The 21,736-nt window shown below is 58.6% G+C and overlaps 1 protein-coding gene across 1 annotated transcript in view; it reads left to right on the top strand.

The window, feature by feature from the left end:
- KCNC1 (potassium voltage-gated channel subfamily C member 1) overlaps nucleotides 1-21,154 on the top strand; it is a 41,191-nt gene extending 20,037 nt beyond the window's left edge. The window contains 3 exon segments of the mRNA NM_001003113.1: nucleotides 10,730-11,663; nucleotides 18,873-19,061; nucleotides 21,087-21,154. Coding sequence (NP_001003113.1) covers nucleotides 10,730-11,663; nucleotides 18,873-19,061; nucleotides 21,087-21,151 — 1,188 coding nt within the window. The 3' untranslated portion in view covers nucleotides 21,152-21,154.
- Nucleotides 21,155-21,736: the final 582 nt, after the last annotated feature.

Consider the following 21,736-nt stretch of genomic DNA (forward strand, 5'->3'; position numbering starts at 1 on the left):
AGAGATTTATAGATGGAAGCCCTGGAGCGTGATGGTTTTAGGGTCAGAAAGACCTGGTTTCAAATTCTGACTATCCCTTGCAAACTGTGGGTTTGGGGTTTTGGGGACATGTCTTAACCACTCTGAACCTCAATTTTCTTGTCTGCAATATGGAGGTAATGACATCTCCCTCGGGAGAAGTTTTTAAGGATGACCGAGATCATGTTTGTAACGGTGATCGTTATTACTTGATAGCAGAGCACAGTGGGCCTCGACAAAACCAAACACTCCCGCCCTCCACTGAGGTGGTTGTGGGAACCCAAAAGGGTAAAGCGTGTATGATCCATTTAGCCACACACGGTGAGTGCTTAACCAAATCAGGCTCTGAAACAGCGGAGCTGGCCCAGGAGAGGGGATGTGGTGAGGGCCAGGGAAAGCCCGGCCTGCCGGAGGGATGGCTCAGAGGTGGGTTTTGAGGCCCATCTGCAAGTGTGGGCAAGGCTGTCACAGGGAAGAGGAGCACGTGTGTCCTGTTGACCGCAGAGGGCAGAACTGGGATTGCTGGGAGAAAGGCAGGGAGGCTGACTTAAACACAGAATAAATGCATGTCTCTAGAGCTGCCCAAAGACAGGATGAGTGAGTGGCCTTGGGAGGCCCCCATCACTGGCGGTCACTGAAGAGGGGTTACTGAGCTGCCCCCACGGGAGGCCTCTCTATCCTATATAGGGTGCCTTCCTACTCCCTTCCTTATCTGGGAGCCTTGGTCACATATTTCTTATTCCAGTCTGTGGCACCAAAAGGTTTGAGGCACATGAGACGCACCTACAACAGAATCCTTAGAAATAAAGAAGAAAGGAAAACACGGAAGTAGTATCATACATTGAAGAAAGCCACACCCCACACCCAAGTGAAAGATTTGGTTCTGAACTGAGCACCCAATGTGGCTGAGCTCCCCGGCAGTCAGAGCCAAGAGGAGCTATCTATGAGGGGCACGTGCGGCAGGGACACACGGTGAAACACAGTTCTAAGTCCTGAAATAGAACCATTTCCTACGTGGCATACTGGTATTTCCCCAGGTTGAACATGCTAATGGGTGGTCCCCTGGAGGGTCACAGGAATAGGTGGGGTGTCAACTCCCGATGGGACCTTCTGGGGCCCTGACAGTCAGCCTTCCTGGCATGGGGGACTCTTGGGGCACTTGGGGACAGCACGGCTCCACTCCCCTCGGCACGCAGGCCTGTGTGCCTCCCTGGCGCTGACTAAGGGCAAAACCAAGCCGGAGCAGCCAGGTCTGGCTCTCAGGGTGCAGCTAGGCCGACTGGCACCGTGGATACCCTGCCTGGCTGCTTATGGGGGGCCTCCGGGAGGCCTGCAGTGTGGGGCTTTGAAGCCGGGTAGGGCTGATGGTGCCACTGAGGACTCTGCAAACCTTAGACCCCTTGTCTGAAAAGTGATAATGATAGAACTTACTTCTAGATTGGCGTGAGGTTTAAATGACCCGATGCATGGAGAGCACAAGAGGTAGGGCCTCCTCAAGACCTGGAGGCTGCCATCGTCGGCCTCCACCTTATTACCAGAGTCAGGCCGGAAAGCCAGGAGCTCTGGCTCCCACCCACTCACCGTGTGCCCTTGGATACCCTTTCCCACCCAGCCTTACTGGCTCCCAGCCCCGGCAGGGGCTCACGTGGATAACCATGTGGAAGTGGGCATGCTAAGTCACCATTACCCTGAGGAACGTCCCTCACCGGCGGGAGGCTGTAGTGTGGGGTCTTGGACACGGCTTTGCCTTGGTCTGCGGTGCTGGGAAGTGGGCCCAAGGCCATGCCCTTGGCTCTCATGAGGCTGTCATTTGCTCCTGGTCTGTTAGCAGGCAAGTGGTAGCAGGAGCAGAAAAAAATTAGGGAAAAAAAATCCCCGAAATTAAACACATTTCTCCCTTTAGCTGTTGCTGCTGTTCTTTGCAACTACCAGCCCCCAGTAATTCGGGGGGAAAATGCTGTGTTTAGATTTTTGTGGAAGGAAGCCTTGGCCCAACTCCTGGAATACCAGCGTGCAAAGGAACTGGCAGTCTTGAGGTTTCTCCCTACCCCAGAAGTCTGCCTTGGATTTGGGGAACTCCTAGTCACCTGGGCTTTTCCTCCAGAACCCCCGTAGCATCTGCCCGGGACGTGCTATTATTATTGTGATCACCCTCGCTTTAAAAATGACGGGACTGCCTTTCCCAGAGGTCACTTGCCTGCTGCAGTCATAGAGCTCGCGGGAGAGCTGGGACTCGAACTCAGGTCCGTGAAGCCAAGCACGGGGCTCTTCTCTTTCTGCCATGTGACCTGCTTCCCAGTGTCTGGCGTGGTCTCGGGCTCACGGGTTTCATTGTGCATCGAGCTGCCTGGCGCTTGGGTCTCATCTGGCCTCACGGACCCCAGATGTGAGGATGGGGCTGGCGGCATGAGGGCCATGGAGGACACAAGTTACAAGTCGATTTCTGTTCCCACCTACAACTACTGAACCCGTCTCTGGGCCTGGGGCCAAGGACTCTGCATTCGTGTCTCCACTGAGTCACTCTCCCCCGCAGCCACCATCCCCTCCATCAGGCAGGCCTCAGGTCACTCCTGGCCCCTTCGTGCCCCACCGAACTCCTCCAGGGAGGGCTTCGTACTTCCTGCCTTCCCATCTTCCCTTCCAAGGGTCTGGGTTTGGCCACCACCAAGTAAGTGCTCCTTGGTGCTAAATCCAGAAACTTCTCCCGGGGGCTGTCTCTCAGGAAGCACAGGGCCAGGGCTGGCCCTAGTTGGGCGGACTGGTCACGGTGGTGCTCAGCCAGGCCTGCATAGGAGCATGCACCCAGCCTCACGCATGCCACACGGGCGGCTCTCTGAGGCCTGTGGTGCTGTTCTGAGATGTGGGGGCGTGTCCACCTCAGTTTCCCAACTTTGTGGTTCCTGTGTCATGACTGAAAGGTTCTTCATTTTTCTACGTCTGAGATGCTCTGATCCTTAGCACTCGGTTGTGATGGGTCCAGGGCAGGAGGGCCCACGAGGGCCAGAGGAGGAGGATGTATGTGGGGACTGTGGCGATGTCTTTGAACACCTCCTTCTTGCTTTCTGTATAATTTTATTTCTTCATCACAACACCCTCCTTGGGGGGCAGGGAATGTCCTCCTACCCCCTCCTATCCAAGAATGAAGGTTCAGAAAGGGGCAGTGTCTTGTCCAAGGTCACCAGCCAAGCCAGGCCTCAAACTCAGGTTGATCCTGACTTCAAGATCCTGTCCTTTCTGCTCCGGCCACTGCCTCTTTTCAAGCTGGGGTCTGGGAGGCAGGCAGGGCTGGAGAGCAGAGAGGCCTGGGCAGGGCATTTCAGGCAAAGGCTCGGAGGCCGTGATGATGAAAGCTCCAGGCTGCAGCCCAGCACTGACACTCTCATTTCCGCTCTACCTTGAGAGCTCTGTGACCTTGGGCAGATCCTTTCCCTTTTAGCCCAGGCCCCCTTGAGGGCCTCCTCTTCCCTGGTGTTCCGGGGAACACGTTCCACACGTCCAAGGTACCCTCGATCTAAGACATGACATGAGTTAAATAATAGCACACTTGGGGATGTGCTAACGCATACTATTTTAAGGATGTGTACATTTTATGACATATTTTCATCTCCAAAATGTGAAAAACTGTGCATCCTGAAATGAAAGCACCACAGGAACCTCTGTCACCTCAGGTTGCCAGCCTAGCTGTCGGGGCAGCCCTTTCTAGGTATGGCCTAGGTCTAGGGTCATGAGTGAATTCAGTGAAGGGTGGCTCCGGAAGTCTGGAGGCCTGGTCACTGCCAGGCTGGGTTAGGGCTGAGAGGGTCGGTGCGGCAGGATGAGGGGGTTCTGATCTGAACACAGCCCTGGCCCCCTGTGGCCCTCCTGGGCTGGCTCAGTGGCCTCTTCCCTATGTTTGCGCTTTCTCTCCTCTCTGTCTCAGAGACAGTTCCAGAGAAAGGAGCACACCCCCCAGGCTAGTGTGTGAATGACCGTCTCTGCATTGGGAAAGGATCATGGCCCTGGGCTGGGTCTCATGTCCGGAGCGCCTCGCCAGACCCTGATTCCCTCCTACATGCCCCGTCGCACACTGTCCCGTACGTGTCCTTACCCACAAACACATACACATCACACCCCATACGTGTCCTTATGCACATACAAGCACACACCACACCTCATGTGTGTCCTGATGCACACATACCCACTTGTGCACACGCACACACTTCTATCACCTGTACGAACCACATACACTATACACGATGGTCATTTACACGAGCCTTTCGCACACGTGTGGAATCAGGTCGCATAAACCGGTGACACATCTTCACCGTGTATACATCTACTCGCATTTACACAGCCTCTCCCCTCCCCTGAGAATTCTCCCGCAAACAGGTGCCCACTCGCCCCCGTAATGTTCCCTGCACAAACTCTCACACACTTCCACTCACACCCTCCATGTTGCATCACGGGGAGCTCTCCCACCCCCTGCTCCCTGAGCTGGGTGCCGAGGGAGGAGGACCCGGATGCCGGGACGGACTGCTCAGGGCCCCCCCATTTACTGATGGATCACAAAGGGACTGGACCCCAAAGAGCGCCCTCCCCAGTCACCCCCTTGCAGCCCTCGGCCGGCCCAGCACCCTGCGGGCCTGCCCAGCCCGAGGAAGTCCAGACGAGGGTAATTCAGTTTCCAAACTCCACTCGACTGACAATTTATTTAGGCCAATTGGCCATCCCGCCTGCTCTGCATCACTGACTCCGCACGGATTAACTCAAACGCTGTATACCCCGCTGGGCGGATTTAATTAGGCGAAAAACCCGACCTGAAGCCTCCGGGGGCTCGGGGCCTGGACAGCAGCCAGGGCTCCTGTGATCAGCCCCACCGCCTGCAGCCCTGCTGGTCTTGGAATCCTCGGGAAGGACCAGGTCCACCCCGCAGTGTCCCAGTGATGCACGTGAGGCCCAGAGCAGGTGACCTACCAAGGTCACACAGCGCGAGAGCGCCAGGCCAGGATGGCGGTCCCCGCCCCACGTTACAACCATCGCCTGCTTCCGGAACGCCAGACTGCCTGCAAGAACGCGGATCCCCCGCCGCGAACCCCTGAACAATTCTGAAAGGCGAGCACGATTTTCGACAGATGACTGTGGCATACATAATTTATAAGTGAAAGTCATAGCGCATATTGGTCATTTTAATAGATAGTAAATTGCTCTTCTGATTTATGGTTTCAGGGGTGGGGTTACAATAAAAATAACTTGGTGATTTATAAAACATCTTCTTAAGTCAACAGATCTTTAGTAGGTTTGTCTGACTTTACAGCCAACAGCCTCACCACCCTGGTTACCATAGAAATGGGATGCCTCGTTCTGTTGCCATGACTACCACTTTCTAGAACACAATTGGTGGGTCTTTCACAGTTTGTGATTTGGTTCTGGGCAGGGGGGGCGGGGGGAGCCAGGACTACCAGCTTGGGTTTATGCTGCATTATCAGGCGATCTTGCCTGTGTTGTCTCGAAATTTCCCTGGGTGGCCTCTGAGGTGACCAGGCTAGGTGACAGCTGTCCCTGGGCCGCCAAGCAAAACTCCCTTTGTGCCCCCTTTCCTCCTCAACAAGCAAACCAGCGGCCCAGGAGACAGCCCAGGCCTTACACTGGCCTTCCTGCGGCCTAGATCCTGGGTGTGGGGGGCGAGGCTGCTGCGGGTGGGCTGGGGAAGGAGACAAGGCCCGGTGGGGCAGGGTCGGGGTGGGGGCCCGAAGTCAGGAAGCGGGTGGCTGAGGGGCAGGTGGAGGGGCTGGAGGTCCAGGCGCTGGCACGGGAGGCAGCTGAGGCCCTCGGGGAAGGCTGAGGAGGCGGAGGCGAGGGGCTGGAGCTGCTGTCCTGTGGGAGAGACAGACGCTGAGTCAGCCCCACCTTGGGGTGGGGGGAGATGGGCAGAAGAGGGCCCAGCTGGGCGCCAGTGCCTGGGTGCCGTGGTGCGGGTAGTGAGCGTGCTGGGTGGTGACGGCCGCCGCATCACCTGCGGGCTCCGAGTGTGGGTGCCCGAGTGCCGTGGGGCTGCGGGGTGTGCACCGGGGACCACGGCCCGTGTCATCTGTGCACGGTGGTCGGGACACCAGGCTGTGGTCTGTGTGGCTACACGGACAGCGTGTGCATGAGGTAAGGGCCGAGGTGTTGTACCCGGGTAGTCGTGGGTCTGTGGTCTCCGGGGGGCCAGGCATCGGCAGGCGGCAGCTCACGTGGGCTGCAGCCCCTCCAGTCCAGGGCTGTAGCCCAGGAAACAGTTCAGGCGGGGCTGGGCTCCAGCCTGTGGGGTCAGGCACCCTAGTTCTCTCCCTCCCGGGGGCGGGGTGGGCATACCCTGCTCTCAGGGAGTCTGAGCTGTGGGTGCCAAGCTCCGAGACGGAGGCATCCAGACAGTCGGGGCCAGCTACCCAGTGTCTTTGGCAAGTCTGCAGGCAGAAGGAGTTTAGGTTCTAGAGCTAGATGCACTTGGAGTCCCAGCCACAGCGTCCTCACGAGCTCTGAAGCCTTGGTGCAGTCCCTGACCTCCCTGTCCCTGGGTGTCCTTTTTGGCACAACGGGGTAGGACCACCTGTCTCACTAGGTCAGTGAGAGGACTGAAGGCGCAGAGTGGGACCTTAGCTCTGGTAGCTTCCTCCTCTGTCCTTCCAGTGTCAGCTTCTGTGATGGTGGACGGGAGGGAGCTGGGGTTCGGCTGGATGTGAGCTCTTGCTTTGGGTGCGTGCTCTGGCTGGCCTGCTGGTCCCTGGGCATAGGAGAGTGTGGCAGTCTGAGCACCCCAGGGGCGCCTGCCTCCGCAGCCCTCCTCAGCCCTCCTCAGCCCTCCCAAGGGCCCACTTGGGCCTGGGTGTTGCCGGGGCCCTGCCTGTGCCTGCCTGCAGCAGGGGCCATGAAGGCAGGCGCCCAGGAAGCCTGGGCAGGGCAGCAGGCCTGGTTCCTACCTCCCTTGCTTCCTCCTGGGAAAGGAGTCCTGGCACTTGGCTCTGGGCTGGGCTGCCACCACCCCAACGCCGCCACCTCCCTGGGTGCCGGGGCCCGGAGCAGTAGGCATCCACACAGGATGTCCATTGATTGCTGAGAAGCAATATTTTTTTCTACCCTAATTTTATCAGCCCCTCCCTCTTCCAGGGCCTCAGTTTTCCCATCGGGACTATTCCTGTGAGAGGGTCAAGCGGGATGAGAGCTCTGCGGGCCTGTGGGGGCACCTGGGACGTGAGTGCCGTGTTGGGCTGTTTCTGTGAGCCTCCCCACGCACTAATGAGCCAGGGTTGGAGACAGGTGTGCTGCCTCCCTGGAGGTGAATTTAGAGACTCCTTGGGGAGGGTCCCTTCATTTGCTGCCTCGTTAGGGCCTCAGCTCCAGGAGGAGCCTCACCTGGAGAAGGGGCCCCAGGAGTAGAGCTACTTAGTGGGGGCACTCAAGGATGAATGGATTTTTCCAGAGGTACAAAGACGTGGAGGTGGGGGAGACACGGAGAAGGTCAGAAGTAGCAGAGGGTTGCGGGTGGCAAGAACGTTGGGTGTGTGTAGGGAGAGAGCCCTGGGAGGTCAGTGAGGCCAGGTGCAGAGAGTTTCCTGTGTCAGGGCTTTTCTCTGTGCGCAGCATGCTCAGAGGTGCCATCGGGTTGCTCCCTCTGGTAGCTGTGGGACGGCGGCTGAGACTCTGAGCCTAGACCTGCTTAGCTTTGATGGCAGTGGTGCTATTGAGACGGGGTCACATGTAAGCAGAGGGGACAGAGGAGGATAGATGGGAGAGGCCTTAGGAAAGGGATGCCATGGCTGGTGGGGCAGTGAGGAGAGGAGGTGCCTCATGCTTCTGCCCCTGGCCAGGAATGGGGGTGCCCAGCGATGCAGTGGGCCCTGCCTCTCAGCGTTTCTCGGACACGCATGGGGTACATGTTCTTCTCCTCTCTCACAAAGGGGCATGACCTGCCCTTTGGGATCTGGTGAATGTCAGACTCTAAGACGGGGAGGCCCCCAGAGGAAATCTGCAGGCAAATACCCAGCATTTGGGAATGTGTCTTTAGCTCCAGGGGCTTCGGCAACTCTGGTGATGAAAGGAGCTCTGGAGCTAGATGAACTGTGGTCAGAGGTAGTGGCCTCTTGGAGTTGCTTCCACTTTGCTTTCCTGGTCCACTTCCATGGTGACCCAGCTGTGCACTCTCTGGACCCTTAGAGAGCTGTTTCTGGAGTGGGAAGCCCTGGCTTAGTCCCTACCCTGCCCGAGCTTGTCCAAACCCCACCTACTTCAAGACAGGGCTGAGGGAGCTTATCTTTTCAGTTCATTGCATTGTACTTGTCTTCATGTGTGTCCTTTACCCTCAGCTGGGCAGGGAGCTCCCCAAGACTGAGGCTTTATTCCACTCTGCTGGCCATAACCTAGCACCTGGTAAAGAGTGGAAGGAAGAAAGGGTGGATGGAAGGATGGATGGCTGGATGGCCGGATGGTTGGAGGGGGGCTGGATGGCTGGATGGTTGGATGGGTGGCTGGATGGCTGGATGGCTGGATGAGCAGGCAGGTGGAAGGAAGGAAGGGAAGGAAAGGAGGGAGGGAGGAGGGAAAGGAGGAAGGATAGATGAGTGACAGGAGAGATCGATCAGTGGATGGAAGGAAGGACGCACAAGGATCATACTTGATAGTAGTCTAGGATAACATTTTTAAAAATTGTGCAATGCTCTACAACCAGCAGGACTCAGAGCATACCATGATGCATGGCTCAGGGAAACGGCTTCCTGTTTGGGGGCCTGAGGCTTCCCGTCTTGGACCAGAGAATGTCTACAGACTTCTCTTACTCTGACATTCTGAAATGCAGTCTTTGTCCCTTCCCCTTCCTTCGCCCCTTCCTCCAACCCAGAGAGTTCCTTGAAAGGTCCACATAGTTCTTGGTTTCTAGATCCATGCCGGGTTAGGTGCCAGGTCCCGTGGCTGTGGTCAACCCAGACAGGGCTGTTCCTGGACTTCCCGTGCTGCCGTCCCCACCCCCGCCACCTACTATGACCACAAGGTGGGGAGGTGCATCTGTGCAGACTACAGAGTTGCTAGAAGCAGCGTGGCTGCCTCTTGTCGTGGACACAGGGCGGGGCCTTGGCACTTCTTGAAGATCTGTGAGGGCAACTCTGGAGAACACAGGTGCCACCCACTCCAGACTGTAGCCCGGGGCTTCTTCCAGAAGGTGTCCTTGCTCCGGACATTGTCTTGTGCAGCCTGGGAGAAAGGGCCCCAGAGGGGAAGGGAACTGTGGGAACATGCAGGCGGGGATGACCAGCTGGGCTCCTGGAGGAGAACCAACTGGCGGGGCTTCTCCAGAGCTCCAGAACCAACTGGCGGGGCTTCTCCAGAGCTTCTCCAGAGCTCCAGCTCCAGACCCAGCTGGAGGCTGTAAGGAGAGGCCTTGCCTGGAATTCAGTCTGAGCTGATAGCGCTGGATTCTCTTTGCTCAGGTATCCATGTCTGCGGGGGGCCAGAGAAGCCCAGGGTCATCAGATGAGGCCACCAAAGCAAAGCAAAGGAGCTCCTGAACCTTTCTCCAGGGGCTCAGGGCCAGAGCAGGTGGTTCTGGACAGGCTGGGTCATCCCAGCCATTTCTTTCTCACTGGTAGGGTCTGAGAGGAGGAGGCGCCCATATATGTTTGGAAAGCCCCAGCACCCAGCAACTCCCTCCTCCGCCCCACCCACTCCCCTACCCTGGGGCTGGCAGGCAGCAGGAGAGAAGCAGACCCTGTGGTGTATGCGGCCTTTGAGGACCCCTGGTCCAACTCTCCTGCTGCTTGAACCCGCAGCACAGTTTTGCTGCCGAATGACCATGTAGCCTCTATCTCAGCACTTCCAGGCACGGGGAACTCACGTCCAAGCTGGTGGTGGAAGTTCCTAGGAGGACGGAGAGATGGAGTGTAAAAACCGTCTAAGGCCGTGGGGCAGATATCTATCTTTTGCAGTTCTAGATTCAAGAGCACCCTAAAGAGCCCCCATCAATGAGGTATACATTCCTGAAAAGAAAGGCTAATGGACTGCGGTAGGAAGGAGGAGGCCTGGGCCATGTGGCCTGGGAGGGGCCAGATTCCACCATCACTGCCCCTTCTCATTCCTTTGTCACCTTCAGCCCCAACAGGCTAGTGCAGTTTTATGCTCAGGGTGGGCTACGTGCTTTGCGAAATCCTCCCCCCACACACCCACCAAACCACAGCGGCTTAACACAGTAGTAGTTGGTTTTCCACTCAGGTATTTAGTGGACATCTTCCTTTACAGGGACCGAGGCTATGTCCTGGTGGGCGCCCTGGGCCCTAGGGCGTCAGCATGTAACTGGCAGCTGGGGGAGGAAAGGGCTTGGAAGATTGAGTAGAGCGGTTCTAAGAGCCAGGCCTGTCACCAGCGCACACCCCTTTCATGCCCTGTCCACTGGCCGTGAACTCAGTCACGGGACCCCAGCTAACCCCAAGGAAGCCTGCAAATGGAGTCGAGCAGCACGTTCAGTAGGAAAGGAGAGGCATTTGTGAAAATAAAGCAATCTCTGCCACAACTTCTCACCTCCCTGAGCCTCTTAGTCGGTGCTCTGAGGACGGAAAGGTGGCCTGTCCGTTTGGCCCAGGTTGGAGGGGACGCTGAGCAGGCATCTTCCCCTGGCCTGGCCTCTGACCAGACCCAACGCAAAGGTACCCTGGGTTTCTTTGCACTGGGTGGGAGGGCCTCCCTCTGACACTGTGTTTCTCCTCCGCAGTATGTGGCCTTTGCCTCCCTCTTCTTCATCCTGGTCTCCATCACCACCTTCTGCCTGGAGACCCACGAGCGCTTCAACCCTATTGTGAACAAGACCGAGATCGAGAACGTTCGGAATGGCACGCAAGTGCGCTACTACCGGGAAGCGGAGACGGAGGCCTTCCTCACCTACATCGAGGGCGTCTGCGTGGTCTGGTTTACCTTCGAGTTTCTCATGCGTGTCGTCTTCTGCCCCAACAAGGTAGAGTTCATCAAGAACTCGCTCAACATCATTGACTTTGTGGCCATCCTCCCCTTCTACCTGGAGGTGGGCCTAAGCGGGCTGTCCTCTAAGGCTGCCAAGGACGTCCTGGGCTTCCTGCGCGTCGTCCGCTTTGTGCGCATCCTGCGCATCTTCAAGCTGACCCGCCACTTCGTGGGCCTGCGGGTTCTGGGCCACACCCTCCGTGCCAGCACCAATGAGTTCTTGCTGCTTATCATCTTCCTGGCCCTGGGCGTCCTGATCTTCGCCACCATGATCTACTATGCCGAGAGGATAGGGGCCCAGCCCAATGACCCCAGCGCCAGTGAGCACACCCACTTTAAGAACATCCCCATTGGCTTCTGGTGGGCCGTGGTCACCATGACGACGCTGGGCTACGGAGACATGTACCCGCAGACGTGGTCCGGCATGCTGGTGGGAGCACTGTGTGCGCTGGCGGGCGTGCTGACCATCGCCATGCCTGTGCCCGTCATCGTGAACAATTTTGGGATGTATTACTCCTTAGCCATGGCTAAGCAGAAACTACCAAAGAAAAAAAAGAAGCATATTCCACGGCCACCGCAGCTGGGATCTCCCAATTATTGTAAATCTGTCGTAAACTCTCCACACCACAGTACTCAGAGTGACACATGCCCGCTGGCCCAGGAAGAAATTTTAGAAATTAACAGAGCAGGTAGGAAACCTCTTAGAGGCATGTCGATCTGACCTTTCACCTCCGCCCCCTGTAGCGATGATTCCTGATTCAGTCAGACTGCTTCCTTAGTTCCGTGGGCAACCCCGGACCCCGCACTCAGTCTCGAGGTGTGGAGCCTGGGGGCCCAGGGAGATGCTGGGCAGCCAAATTCACAAGGCGAGAGCCTGCTGGAGGAACCTCACTGGTGGCCCTGGGTAAGGAGGTTGGCGCGCTGGTCTCGTGAGGTTCTGAAGAGACGACATGGCCCGCGAGGTTGCTGAGGACTCTCTTAGCAGGAGCCCAGGGGGCTGCTGCTCGGTGGGCAGGAGGCAAGCGTGAGTCTCTGACTCAGGCCACTGTCCCAGTGTCGGGGCAGGGCAGGGGTGGGTGTGATTCGGAAATGCCAGACAGCTTCTGATGTGGTCTTTACTCGGCTCCCTTCAGGCTGTGCGGGCAGCACAGTTGGTGCACGGGATCTGGCAGGAGGGTCCCTGCGAAGGCAGTAGCAAGGATTCTCACCCCCAACAGAGCCTGTCTCCATAGCTGAGTAGAACTCCTGCTCTGATTCCGGCTGCCTAGCTCCAGGTGCGTCCTAGGAGACGCCTGTAGCCCTCCGTAACAAGCTTACTTACCCCATAGCATGCCGAACCAACTCATCTACCACCACTCTAGAGTTTAGCATTTATCTTTAGGAACCTGTTGGAGCGACTCTAGCTTTCACGTTGTCTGTTTGGGTTGACGGTCGAGTGGGAGTTTCCGGTGGCCTTCTTCTGATGGAAGCGGCTGGTGAGCAAAGGACTAGAGGGGGGCCACCACCCCGGGCAGCTTAGACGAAAGCACTACAGACCAGCAACCACCTCCCACCGAGGGTTCTCCCCATTTCCGGCAGTAGGTACTGCAGCAGCAATACGTGACATCCAGACCAGTGTACAGCCACATTCCCGTGAATTCAGTGGGGGGCCAGGGGGGAGGGGGGCCACGAAACAATACTAGTCACCGTGGGATATATTCTCATATTCCATGGCTAGTGGTTTGTTATGGGACTATCTCAGTTTTATGAGAACCTGCACATAGCACATAAAGTTGATCACGGGGCTCTGGTCCGAAGATATAAAGCCCATAGTCTACCTCTACCCATGGAATACCATCGACTTATTCTGTGGACACAGGGATTTCAAGGAAATGAATGACCCAGAGAAGAATGACAGCACTGAGCTAAGAAGTGCCGGGGTGAGGGAGGCTGAGTGAGTGGTAGGTAGCATTTAGTCTATGAAGGACGTCCCCGTGCCCAGGTCTGGCAGGAGGCTAGCTCAGCCCTGGATGAGCAAGTTTCCCCCGGTTTGGGTGGCCTCACCCAGCGGATGATTGATTCTTCCCCGCTAATGCGCCCACCACCCTGTCCTGCCCCCGATCTGGCTTCATTCCACACCTGTGCTGCCCAGCGCAGTATCCCCAAGACCCGCCTCTCTGCCCGTGGGGGCTCTCCTGCCCGTTCATCTGGTCCCATGCCCCTCCCCGCTTCCTGGATTCCTGTAGGCACTCAAGAGGAATGTGGTCAGGGTCCTGGGCTGGACCAGGGGGTGGGCGAGGGTCTCCGAGGCTAAAACAGGGGGCCTGAGGTAGGGCCGGGCCCCCGGGCTGAGGCATGGCTCCCATCGGCAGGTGAGGCACGGGCTAGTGGAAAGCTCCTACCCCACCTCTCTGCTTTGGATTAGGTGGATGTGTGACCTCAGGAGCCACCATGACGGCAAGAGGAGTTCCTGGGGCTCTGGGGAGGGTCTGGGCTGGCTCAGCCCCCACTTCCACTCCAGGCCCCAGCAGGAAGAGCTCAGAGTTGGGTGACATCACCGTGACACTACTTGGCCCTCCTGTCACATGCCCTGCAACACTCGATCTGTCAGTGCCCCAAGCTTGGGTGCCCAGGCCAGCCTACCAAGGATCCCCAGTTCACTCCAGTCAGGCACAAACTCCTCTGTACTCCTAGAAAATGCCAGTATTCCCCATGTGCTGAGGGCATGCACACGCACACGCAAGCTCAGACACGCACACATGCACGCACATGTGTGCCAAGTGCAGGCGTGTGTGTTCGGGCATGCACGCCAGCTAGTCCCAGAGACAAAGCCCTCTTCCCATGCTGCAGCAGACCTGTGAAGCCCTTCCACTCCTGGTGGATCCCCTGGGCCCCCCAGCCCTGGCTGCCCTGGCCCCAGAGAGCTCTGGCTCGTGCAGTCTCTGGCTGAGGAGGGATTTGGGGCCTCCCAAGCTGGCCCTCAGGAGCCCAGATGCCCAGACCTTCCTGCCTTTCTCTCCCCCCACTACAGTCTGCCCTCCCTCCCTCCCCAAATACTCACTTGCCCTGGAGGTGCTGTCGTGCTGTCCAGACCTTGGCTCCCAGACCCCTCTGAGCCTCATCCCTAACCCAAACGCTCCTGCTTCCAAAAGCTGGTATGTGAAACCCAGATGATCTATCACCAAGGTGCATGGTCCTAAAGGGACCTCCATCTCTGCATCACTGAGTCCCTTCCCATTTGCTTCCTCTTCTGCTTGCAGCTACATACCTAGATGGGAGTGGGGGTGTCTATGAGTGAATGGGGTGGGGAGGCCAGAGGTGAGGAAGGCAAATGTGGGTGGAGACCTGACCCTACAAGAATTGAGAGAGGTAAGACACGACCCCACAAGGCCTTTCCAGCCTCGCTCCACCCCCAAGGACAGTCAGGTGGCCTCGGTGAAATCTGGGTTTCCTAATTCCACATTTAGAATCTGGTTTAAGGCCACATGCAGCCTGCTGGGCTCTGGGACACCCCCTACCCCTCACCCCCCCACCAAGGGCCAGACTCCTAGGACTCAAGCAAAGCCTCCTGGGCACATCAACAGCACCTTCCCTCACCTCCACCTCTTGGTCTGTCCTGAAGCTTCAGGTCTGTGTGTCTGTGAGGGACGATCTGGTCTCTTCCTCTGTACCATGGCTGGCATGGCCTCAGGGTTTTGGGGATTTGTCCTGTGGGGGGTCATAGAGCCTCATGGGGGGATGCCAGGAGGGCACCTCACATAGTCAGGGACTGCCTGGGGCCAATGGCTCAGAAGCTGCTCATCTCCCCAGAAGGGTCTCCTCCCCCTCTGTAGTCGGGCTCCTAGACCACCTGCCTTGGACAGCTCGGAGCGCTCCCTCTGTCCTGCCATGTCCATTCACGTGTGTGTCTTGTCCATCTCCGCTCCTGTGACATGGGTTGGTCCTCTGTGGCGCTGCGTACGGGGCTCCCACTGTAGGTGAGCGGGGTACTGGCACGGGGGTGGGTTGGTGGCCACACCTACTTTTTGCCCACTGGCAGGTAGGACAGCATGAAGCCCCAGAGAAACTCCCACCTGGGCTCCCCAGGAGCTACCACTGCAGCCTCTGGTCCTCTTGGAAGGGGGCTTCTCCCTGAGCAGCTGCGTTGGCAGGGCCCCCGGCCCTGGCCTTCCACTGTCCTCCGCTGGGCTGCAGGGGGTGCTGGGAGTGGCGGTACTCCATGGGGCGGGAGGGTGACAGGATCGGGGAGGGGTGACCAGACAGGGTGCGGGCAGGGGCCCTGCACATGGGGCCGACCGAGTTTTTGCTCGGGTTCGAGGGCCAGGGTGGGCAGCTGGGGTCCGGAGTGGGGTCCTCGTGGCCCCCAGGCGGGCCAAGGGGGAAATAGTAGAGAAATGAGCCCACTCTGGGGGCCAGGCATGGGTGTTCTTTTCTGTGTTGTTCACATTTTCTCTCTTTCTCTCTCTCTCCACTAATCATGTTTCTCTCTCTCTCTCTTTCTCTCTCTCTCCTCGTTTTGTTGCATGACTTGTGCCAGTTCTCGTGATTATACTCTGCTCGTGTCTCTCACAGACTGTCCCCAGTTAGCCTGGGACTTTTTCCCTGGGCCCCCAGCTGGGCAGACCCCTGGGGGCTAAACCCAAGGCAATGCCCAGCACCCCCCACCCTGCCCCAGCCTGGCGTGCGCCCCCCCCGGCGCCCGTTGCTGGTGTGAACAGTAAGTACCTCGGCGGTGCCCGGAGAGCAGGGCAGAGACGCCAGCCGTGCTGGCCGAGGGCCCACACACCGGGTTCTCCTTGCTCCAAAGTTTAAAAAAAAATGACCCTCTTGCAGATGCTCATCTCTCTCAGCCCATTTCAAAGCCTGGAAACCATCTCCGTGAGACGCTGCCCATGCTGTCATTTCATCATTGCAGGCCGGCGGGGCTGGGGGGCCGAGGGCCCGGGCCAGGGCGGGCAGGGCTCCCGGCCTTCGGGGGAGCAGGTGGGAACCAGGGCTCCCGGTGGCCTTCTCCTCCGAAGGACAGGGCGGGGGCGGGCGGGGGGAGGCTTGGCTGCGCTGGCACCTCCGGCCTCTTTCACGGGTTCCCCGGGTTCAGAGAGTCGGGCCCTCGTTGGTTTCTCTCCTTTCCAGCCGCCCCTCTGGAGTTGGGGAGGGAGAACCCGGACGAACCCAACCCGCAGATAAACCCGCTGCCCAGCCCAGCACCCAGCCCTAGCTTCCCGCGAAGGCCACCACCATTGAGAGAAGCAGCAGGCCCCAGGGGGGTCCTGGAGGCTTTCCAGGGAGACGCGGGTGCCCAGCTCGCACGCACCCGGGAGGCCCGACGGCTGCCCCTGCCCCCGGCCCCCGCGGGCAGACCAGCCCAACTTGGGGCCCTGGAAGGCCGAGGCAGCCGGACTCTCCGGGGGGCACGCGCGGAGGGGCGGGGGCTCAGAGCCGGAGGCCGGGTCGCCACCCACCTCTGACCCACCCCGGCCGGGCTACCGGCTAGAGGTACCTCCCGGACGGACAGACAGATGGTGGCCAACAGGGAGGCAGCACGCCCGCACCTCACCCACTCTCCCCTCCCTGGTGCCCCTTCCCTTCTGTCCCCCTGCGCCCGCCCTGCCCCGGGAGGGGACACAGGGCCCAGCCAGAGTGGGAGGCAGGCCGGGGCGTGTCCGCGCGCACACGTGTGTGCCCACAGACACGCCCCAAGCGCCAGGCAGCTCCCAGACCCCAGAGAGGCCCCAGTCACGTGGTGTCAGAGTTACCTTGGTAACTGGCCTTTCTGGTTCAGAATAAATCGGGGAGCGAAGCCCCTGGGATTTGTCAAGAAACGCACTGTACGTGAAATGCTTTGCCATCTTGTACGACAGACCTTTTTTTTTTTAAGTTCCAAAATTATGATGGGATTTTTTTTCTTCTTTTTCTTTTCCTTTTTTTTTTTTTTTTTTTTGGATTTGCTTTACGAATAAACCTGATTGGTCCATTTCTCTTTTGACTGACTGCCTCTTTGTAGTGACATGATGTGTACACGGGCCGTGATCCCACCCACGGGCACGCTGAGTGTGTGCACGTGGAGGAGGATCACTTGTGCGTGTAGTTACATGATGTGAACAAGGTCATGGAGGAGGGTCCACTCTTTAGCCTTTCAGAGAGCCTCCCCTCGTGTTCACACCCACGTTGGTGTCGCCTTCCCAGGAGGCTCTCACCCCAGATGAAAGCTTTGAGGAAGCCCCGGTGCCCACCGTGGGGACTGAGTTGCTCCGCCCTGGCCTGGAAGATTCTGCTTTGAGGGCAGAGAGCAGGGGGCAGGCTCAATCCCCAGGAGTGATGGGCGGGAGCCGAGGCCAGACAGGGCTACCTGTGCCAGCTCCAGAGGCTTCCACGGCTCTGCCCCTGGACTTGGGAGAGGGAGCGCTCCTTGCTCTGGCCAGGCCTTGCCCCCCACCACGTGTGTCCTCAGACCTCCCCCCAGGCTCCTTCTCAGGCTGTCACAGAGGCCAAGATTCCTCTTTCCCTGCCCGAGTCCATCCGCCACTGTTGTCTTTACACGTCCATTTGCTCTGCTTTGCCGGGACGCTGCTGTGAGGAGCGGAGGAAGGGAGGCCCTCCCACGTCACGGCCCGCTCTCACCGCTCATGCATACATCCCTCCTGTGCCTGTGCCAGCTGACCAGGCCCGCTGCGGGCGGAGAGGGGCGGTAGATGCCGGCGTGATCCGAGTGGGGTCAGGGCCGACTGAGGGACTAGCTTAAGTCTGCGTGGGGGGTGGAGCAGGTAGGGCAGTTGACCTGGGTCTGTGTGGGGACAGAGGAGGCCGTGTGGCCAGGCCTGGTCTGCATGTGGGCCTGTGGGCATACGGAGTGGCCTGGGCAAGCCTGTGGGGACAGAGGAGGCCGCGTGGCCAGGAGTAGTCTGGATGGGGGGTGGGTATGCAGAGTGACCTGGGTGAGCCTATGGGGACAGAAAAGACTGCATGGCCAGCCCTAGTCTGTATGGGGGTCGGGGCAGAGAGCGACCAAGGTGAATCTGGGGACAGAGGAGGCCGTGTGGCCAGGCTTGGTCTGCATGTGGGCCTGTGGGCGTACAGAGTGACCCAGGCGAGCCTGTGGGGACAGAGGAGGCCATGTGGCCAGGAGTAGTCTGGATGGGGGGTGGGTATGCGGAGTGACCTGGGTGAGCCTATGGGGACAGAAGAGACTGCATGGCCAGCCCTAGTCTGTATGGGGGTCGGGGCAGAGAGCGACCCAGGTGAATCTGGGGACAGAGGAGGCCGTGTGGCCAGGCCTGGTGTGTACGGGGGTAAGGCATGCCGAGGAACCAGGTTGAATCCAAACAGTGGGGGCAGGACGAGCGATGACATAGGGTATGTGTGGACAGCAGCCTGATGCGGGTGGTGAGGCGGATGGCAGTGGGGGAGGGGAGGCGACAGATGGGGTCTCAGTGGGCTGGGGAGCCTTGAGGAGCTAGCTAGGTGCGATCGGCAGCAGCCAGGCTCTGGTCAGCAGCAGAGAGCCGTCTGAAGAGGCCCCCTCTGTGGACTGGAGTTTTCCCGCGTGTCTGTCTGTCCTCTCCCCGAGCTCTGTGTCTGCCCCCCTACCCATGACCGCATCCACACCATCCTGTCTCATCGGCCCCGCCTGGGCCCTGGGCCCTGGGCCCAGCCCCCAGCACCACGCTTGCTGGCCCCATCACCAACTCATCTTTTTGCAAACTTTGAGCAAACCCAGGAGCCCCTCCGTCCCGCACGGTGGGCAGCCCGCAGGCTGCCTCAGTGAGCCGGGGACCGCAGCCTCGGCCTCCCCCTCGGCCCGCTCGCTCTTCTGTCCTCAGGGACAGGCCGCCCTCTGCCAATGCCCCGCCTCTGGCTTGTCCCCCTCCCCCACTAAACGGTTTTCAGTGTCTCAATAGCTTCTGCTTATATGTTTGAAGATTCCAAACTGAATGGGGAGGTGGCGAAGGCCGCGCTGGCGAACGAAGACTGCCCCCACATAGACCAGGCCCTCACTCCTGATGAGGGCCTGCCCTTTACTCGCTCGGGCACCCGCGAGAGATACGGACCCTGCTTCCTCTTATCAACCGGGGAGTACGCGTGCCCGCCTGGTGGAGGAATGAGAAAGGGTATGTAGGGGAGGCGGGGGCACTCTGCATCAGCTGGGCCGCCTCGCGCTCCTGCAGGTGGGCGGGCGGGGTGGCAGGGAGGGGTGCTGAGGGGCAGGCAGGCACGCTGGGGGGGCGAGGAGCGGAAGGAGCCCCCCACCCCCCCAGGCTTGGCCTCCAGAGGTCTGAGTCCCTTTCTCCCAAGTGGGATGTCAGGCTGGCAGAGAGAACTGGAGGTCCCGGCAGCGGTGGGTTGGAACTGAGCGGAGGGGCAGGAAGGACCCCGGGATAGGCCGGGTGACTACAGGGTGGTGACCCTCAGGCAGGGGGCTACCCGGGGATGTGAGAGGAGAAGTGACTCCTCCAGGCTGCTCTGGCAGGTGGCCGGTGAGACCAAGAAGGCAAGGTGATCGCCCCTGTCCCTTGGTTGAGGACACCCAACGGCGTGGGCCTGGCCTGGCCAGTACCCTGTGGGCTTAGCCACCCAAGATCCATGTTCGGGAAGAGCACCCTTTAAAGAGAATCTGTAGGCCAGTGAGAGGGGAGGCATGAAGAGAGAGGTGGCCTCAGGCCTTGGGGGGCGTGAGGCCAGTGTCCTTGCAGAGGTAAGAGGTGTGCTAGTGGCAGTTGGAGGACTCGCCAAGAGAACTCTGTGCAGCGCCTTCCATCCCTGGTCACCGCCCTGGGTGTGGTCAGCGGCCCCCTGTGGTTGGTGAAGGCTGAGCCCCATGGTGACCTCTGTTCAAGGTCTCCTTGTATCAGACCCTTATCTCAGGCTGACCCCCCCGGGGAAAAAACTTACTAGAGCTTGAGCATGGGCTGGAGAGAAGCTTGAGGCGGGGGCCCAGAGCACCCTAGCTCCAGGCTTCCAGCATGGGCCTGGAAGGTAGAGGAAGCCATCCTTGGCCTATCGGACTGGCTGGACAACTCGTGCATGCCTGGGAGGGGCCTCACGTGCTCACCCGGGATGCATGCTGACCGGAGTGAGCAGGTTGGGCCGGAGGGAATAGTTGGTTTTTCAGAGCAATAGTTGGTGTGGCCTGTGGCTATTCACAACTACTCCAGTATTTGAAGTGGTTCAACAGCACACCAGGAGAAAACACAGAATTGAGAATAAAAGGCAATCCCAAACCCAGAAGGAGGAGAGGCAGCCTCCACTGAGTTGGGGAAGTCCTTCTGGTCGCTGGCACTTAGTGTGTGCCCACCTGATCCAGGCTGGTCCCTGCTTCCTTGCCCTGCCTGGAGGTCCCTCGGACCCCAGTGCGGCGTACTGCTGCCCGCATGGTGCTGCATGGTGGAGGGCTGTGGGCCTGGGGCGGGCCCATCCTTGGCACCTTCCACGGATAGGCCTGATGCTCCCCTTCGCAACTGGCTTCTTCCTGGGTGGAGGCTCTAGAATACAGGAGCAGGAGCAGCCCAGGGGAGAGAGGGGGGAGGAAAGCAGAGAGACTTTGTGGCTGTGCTTTGCCCGGGAAGGTCTCACGGGCTGCCTATCTCCTTCATCTTGAATGTTGGATCAATCTGTGTGGCCTTTATAAAAGAGCAGACAGGAGAGTGTCTTGACTGTGCTTCCAGAAGCCCGGGGAGTGTGGGACAGAAGAAGCCCCATCTCCCTGTAGTGGCCAAGGGAGCCCAGCGGCAACCACTGTCCACAGGTGGTACCCCGCTCCCCGATCCCACAGAGGCGTGGGTGCCAGGGTCTTTGGGAGGCGCCAAGGTTGAAGTGTCCCCACCCACATCCACCCGGCCCTGTTCTCATGGAGTCATGACAGCGCCGAGGACTTGCCTTACTCGGGATAATTGCAGTGCATAAAGCCACGTGCAGGGTAGGAGAGTTAGGGACTCACTGGATCCCCAGGAGGGAGAAAGAGAGGAGTGCTGGGCCGGCTCACTGCATGGGAAAACCAAGCCAGCTGGAGAAGAATCTGCCTGCCTCTGCATGCGGCTGTTCTGTCTTTCCTCCTCCTTCCTTAAAAACTAAGTACCAAGCGGGATGGGAAAGCCAAGAAGAGAAGCTCAAGTGTTAATTGTATTCTTTACATACAGATCTTTGCAAAGAAAGCCCTGTCATTGCTAAGTATATGCCGACAGAGGCTGTGAGAGTGACTTGACCAGGCGGCTTGGCCGAGGACACTGGTGGCTATTAAGCATCTGGGTGGACCAGCAGCCCCTCCTCACCCTCGGACAGAGTAAATTCACGCCATGCAGGTTTGCCGGACGAGTCCGAGTGGCCCAGGTCTTGTACTAGGACGGACGTAGCTTTTTCTACGGCCAAATGGTAACCGACCGTAGAGGATTTCTTTTCCTTCTTTTCCTTTCCTTTTCTTTTTTTTTTTTTTAATTTTATTTTATTCGGGGAGGGGGGTGGAGGGGTTCCTTAGCATGACTTGCATGAAGTTAAAGAGAAAACCCAGCAAACCAAACCCACCAACCCCCCTGCAACTGTAATGATCACCCCAAAGAACCACAACAACGAGAAAAAAAAAAAAGCAAAAGTCCTCTATTTTCTTTCAAAGCTCTTTACTTTTACACAAACGTTGCTGGAGCCAGACTGTCGCGGCGGTCGGTAGAAACCTGTGCATTTCTGGGGGCGGGGGGGAGGGCCGAGGGCGGGGAACGGATTGCTTCCCTTTTTTGTACACGAGATCGAGAGTCAAGGTTCCATAAAGGGCAGTCGGTCAGTCATCGGTCATATT

Source organism: Canis lupus, chromosome 21, assembly GCF_011100685.1.
Source record: "Canis lupus familiaris isolate Mischka breed German Shepherd chromosome 21, alternate assembly UU_Cfam_GSD_1.0, whole genome shotgun sequence".
In the NCBI taxonomy this organism is placed as follows: domain Eukaryota; kingdom Metazoa; phylum Chordata; class Mammalia; order Carnivora; family Canidae; genus Canis; species Canis lupus.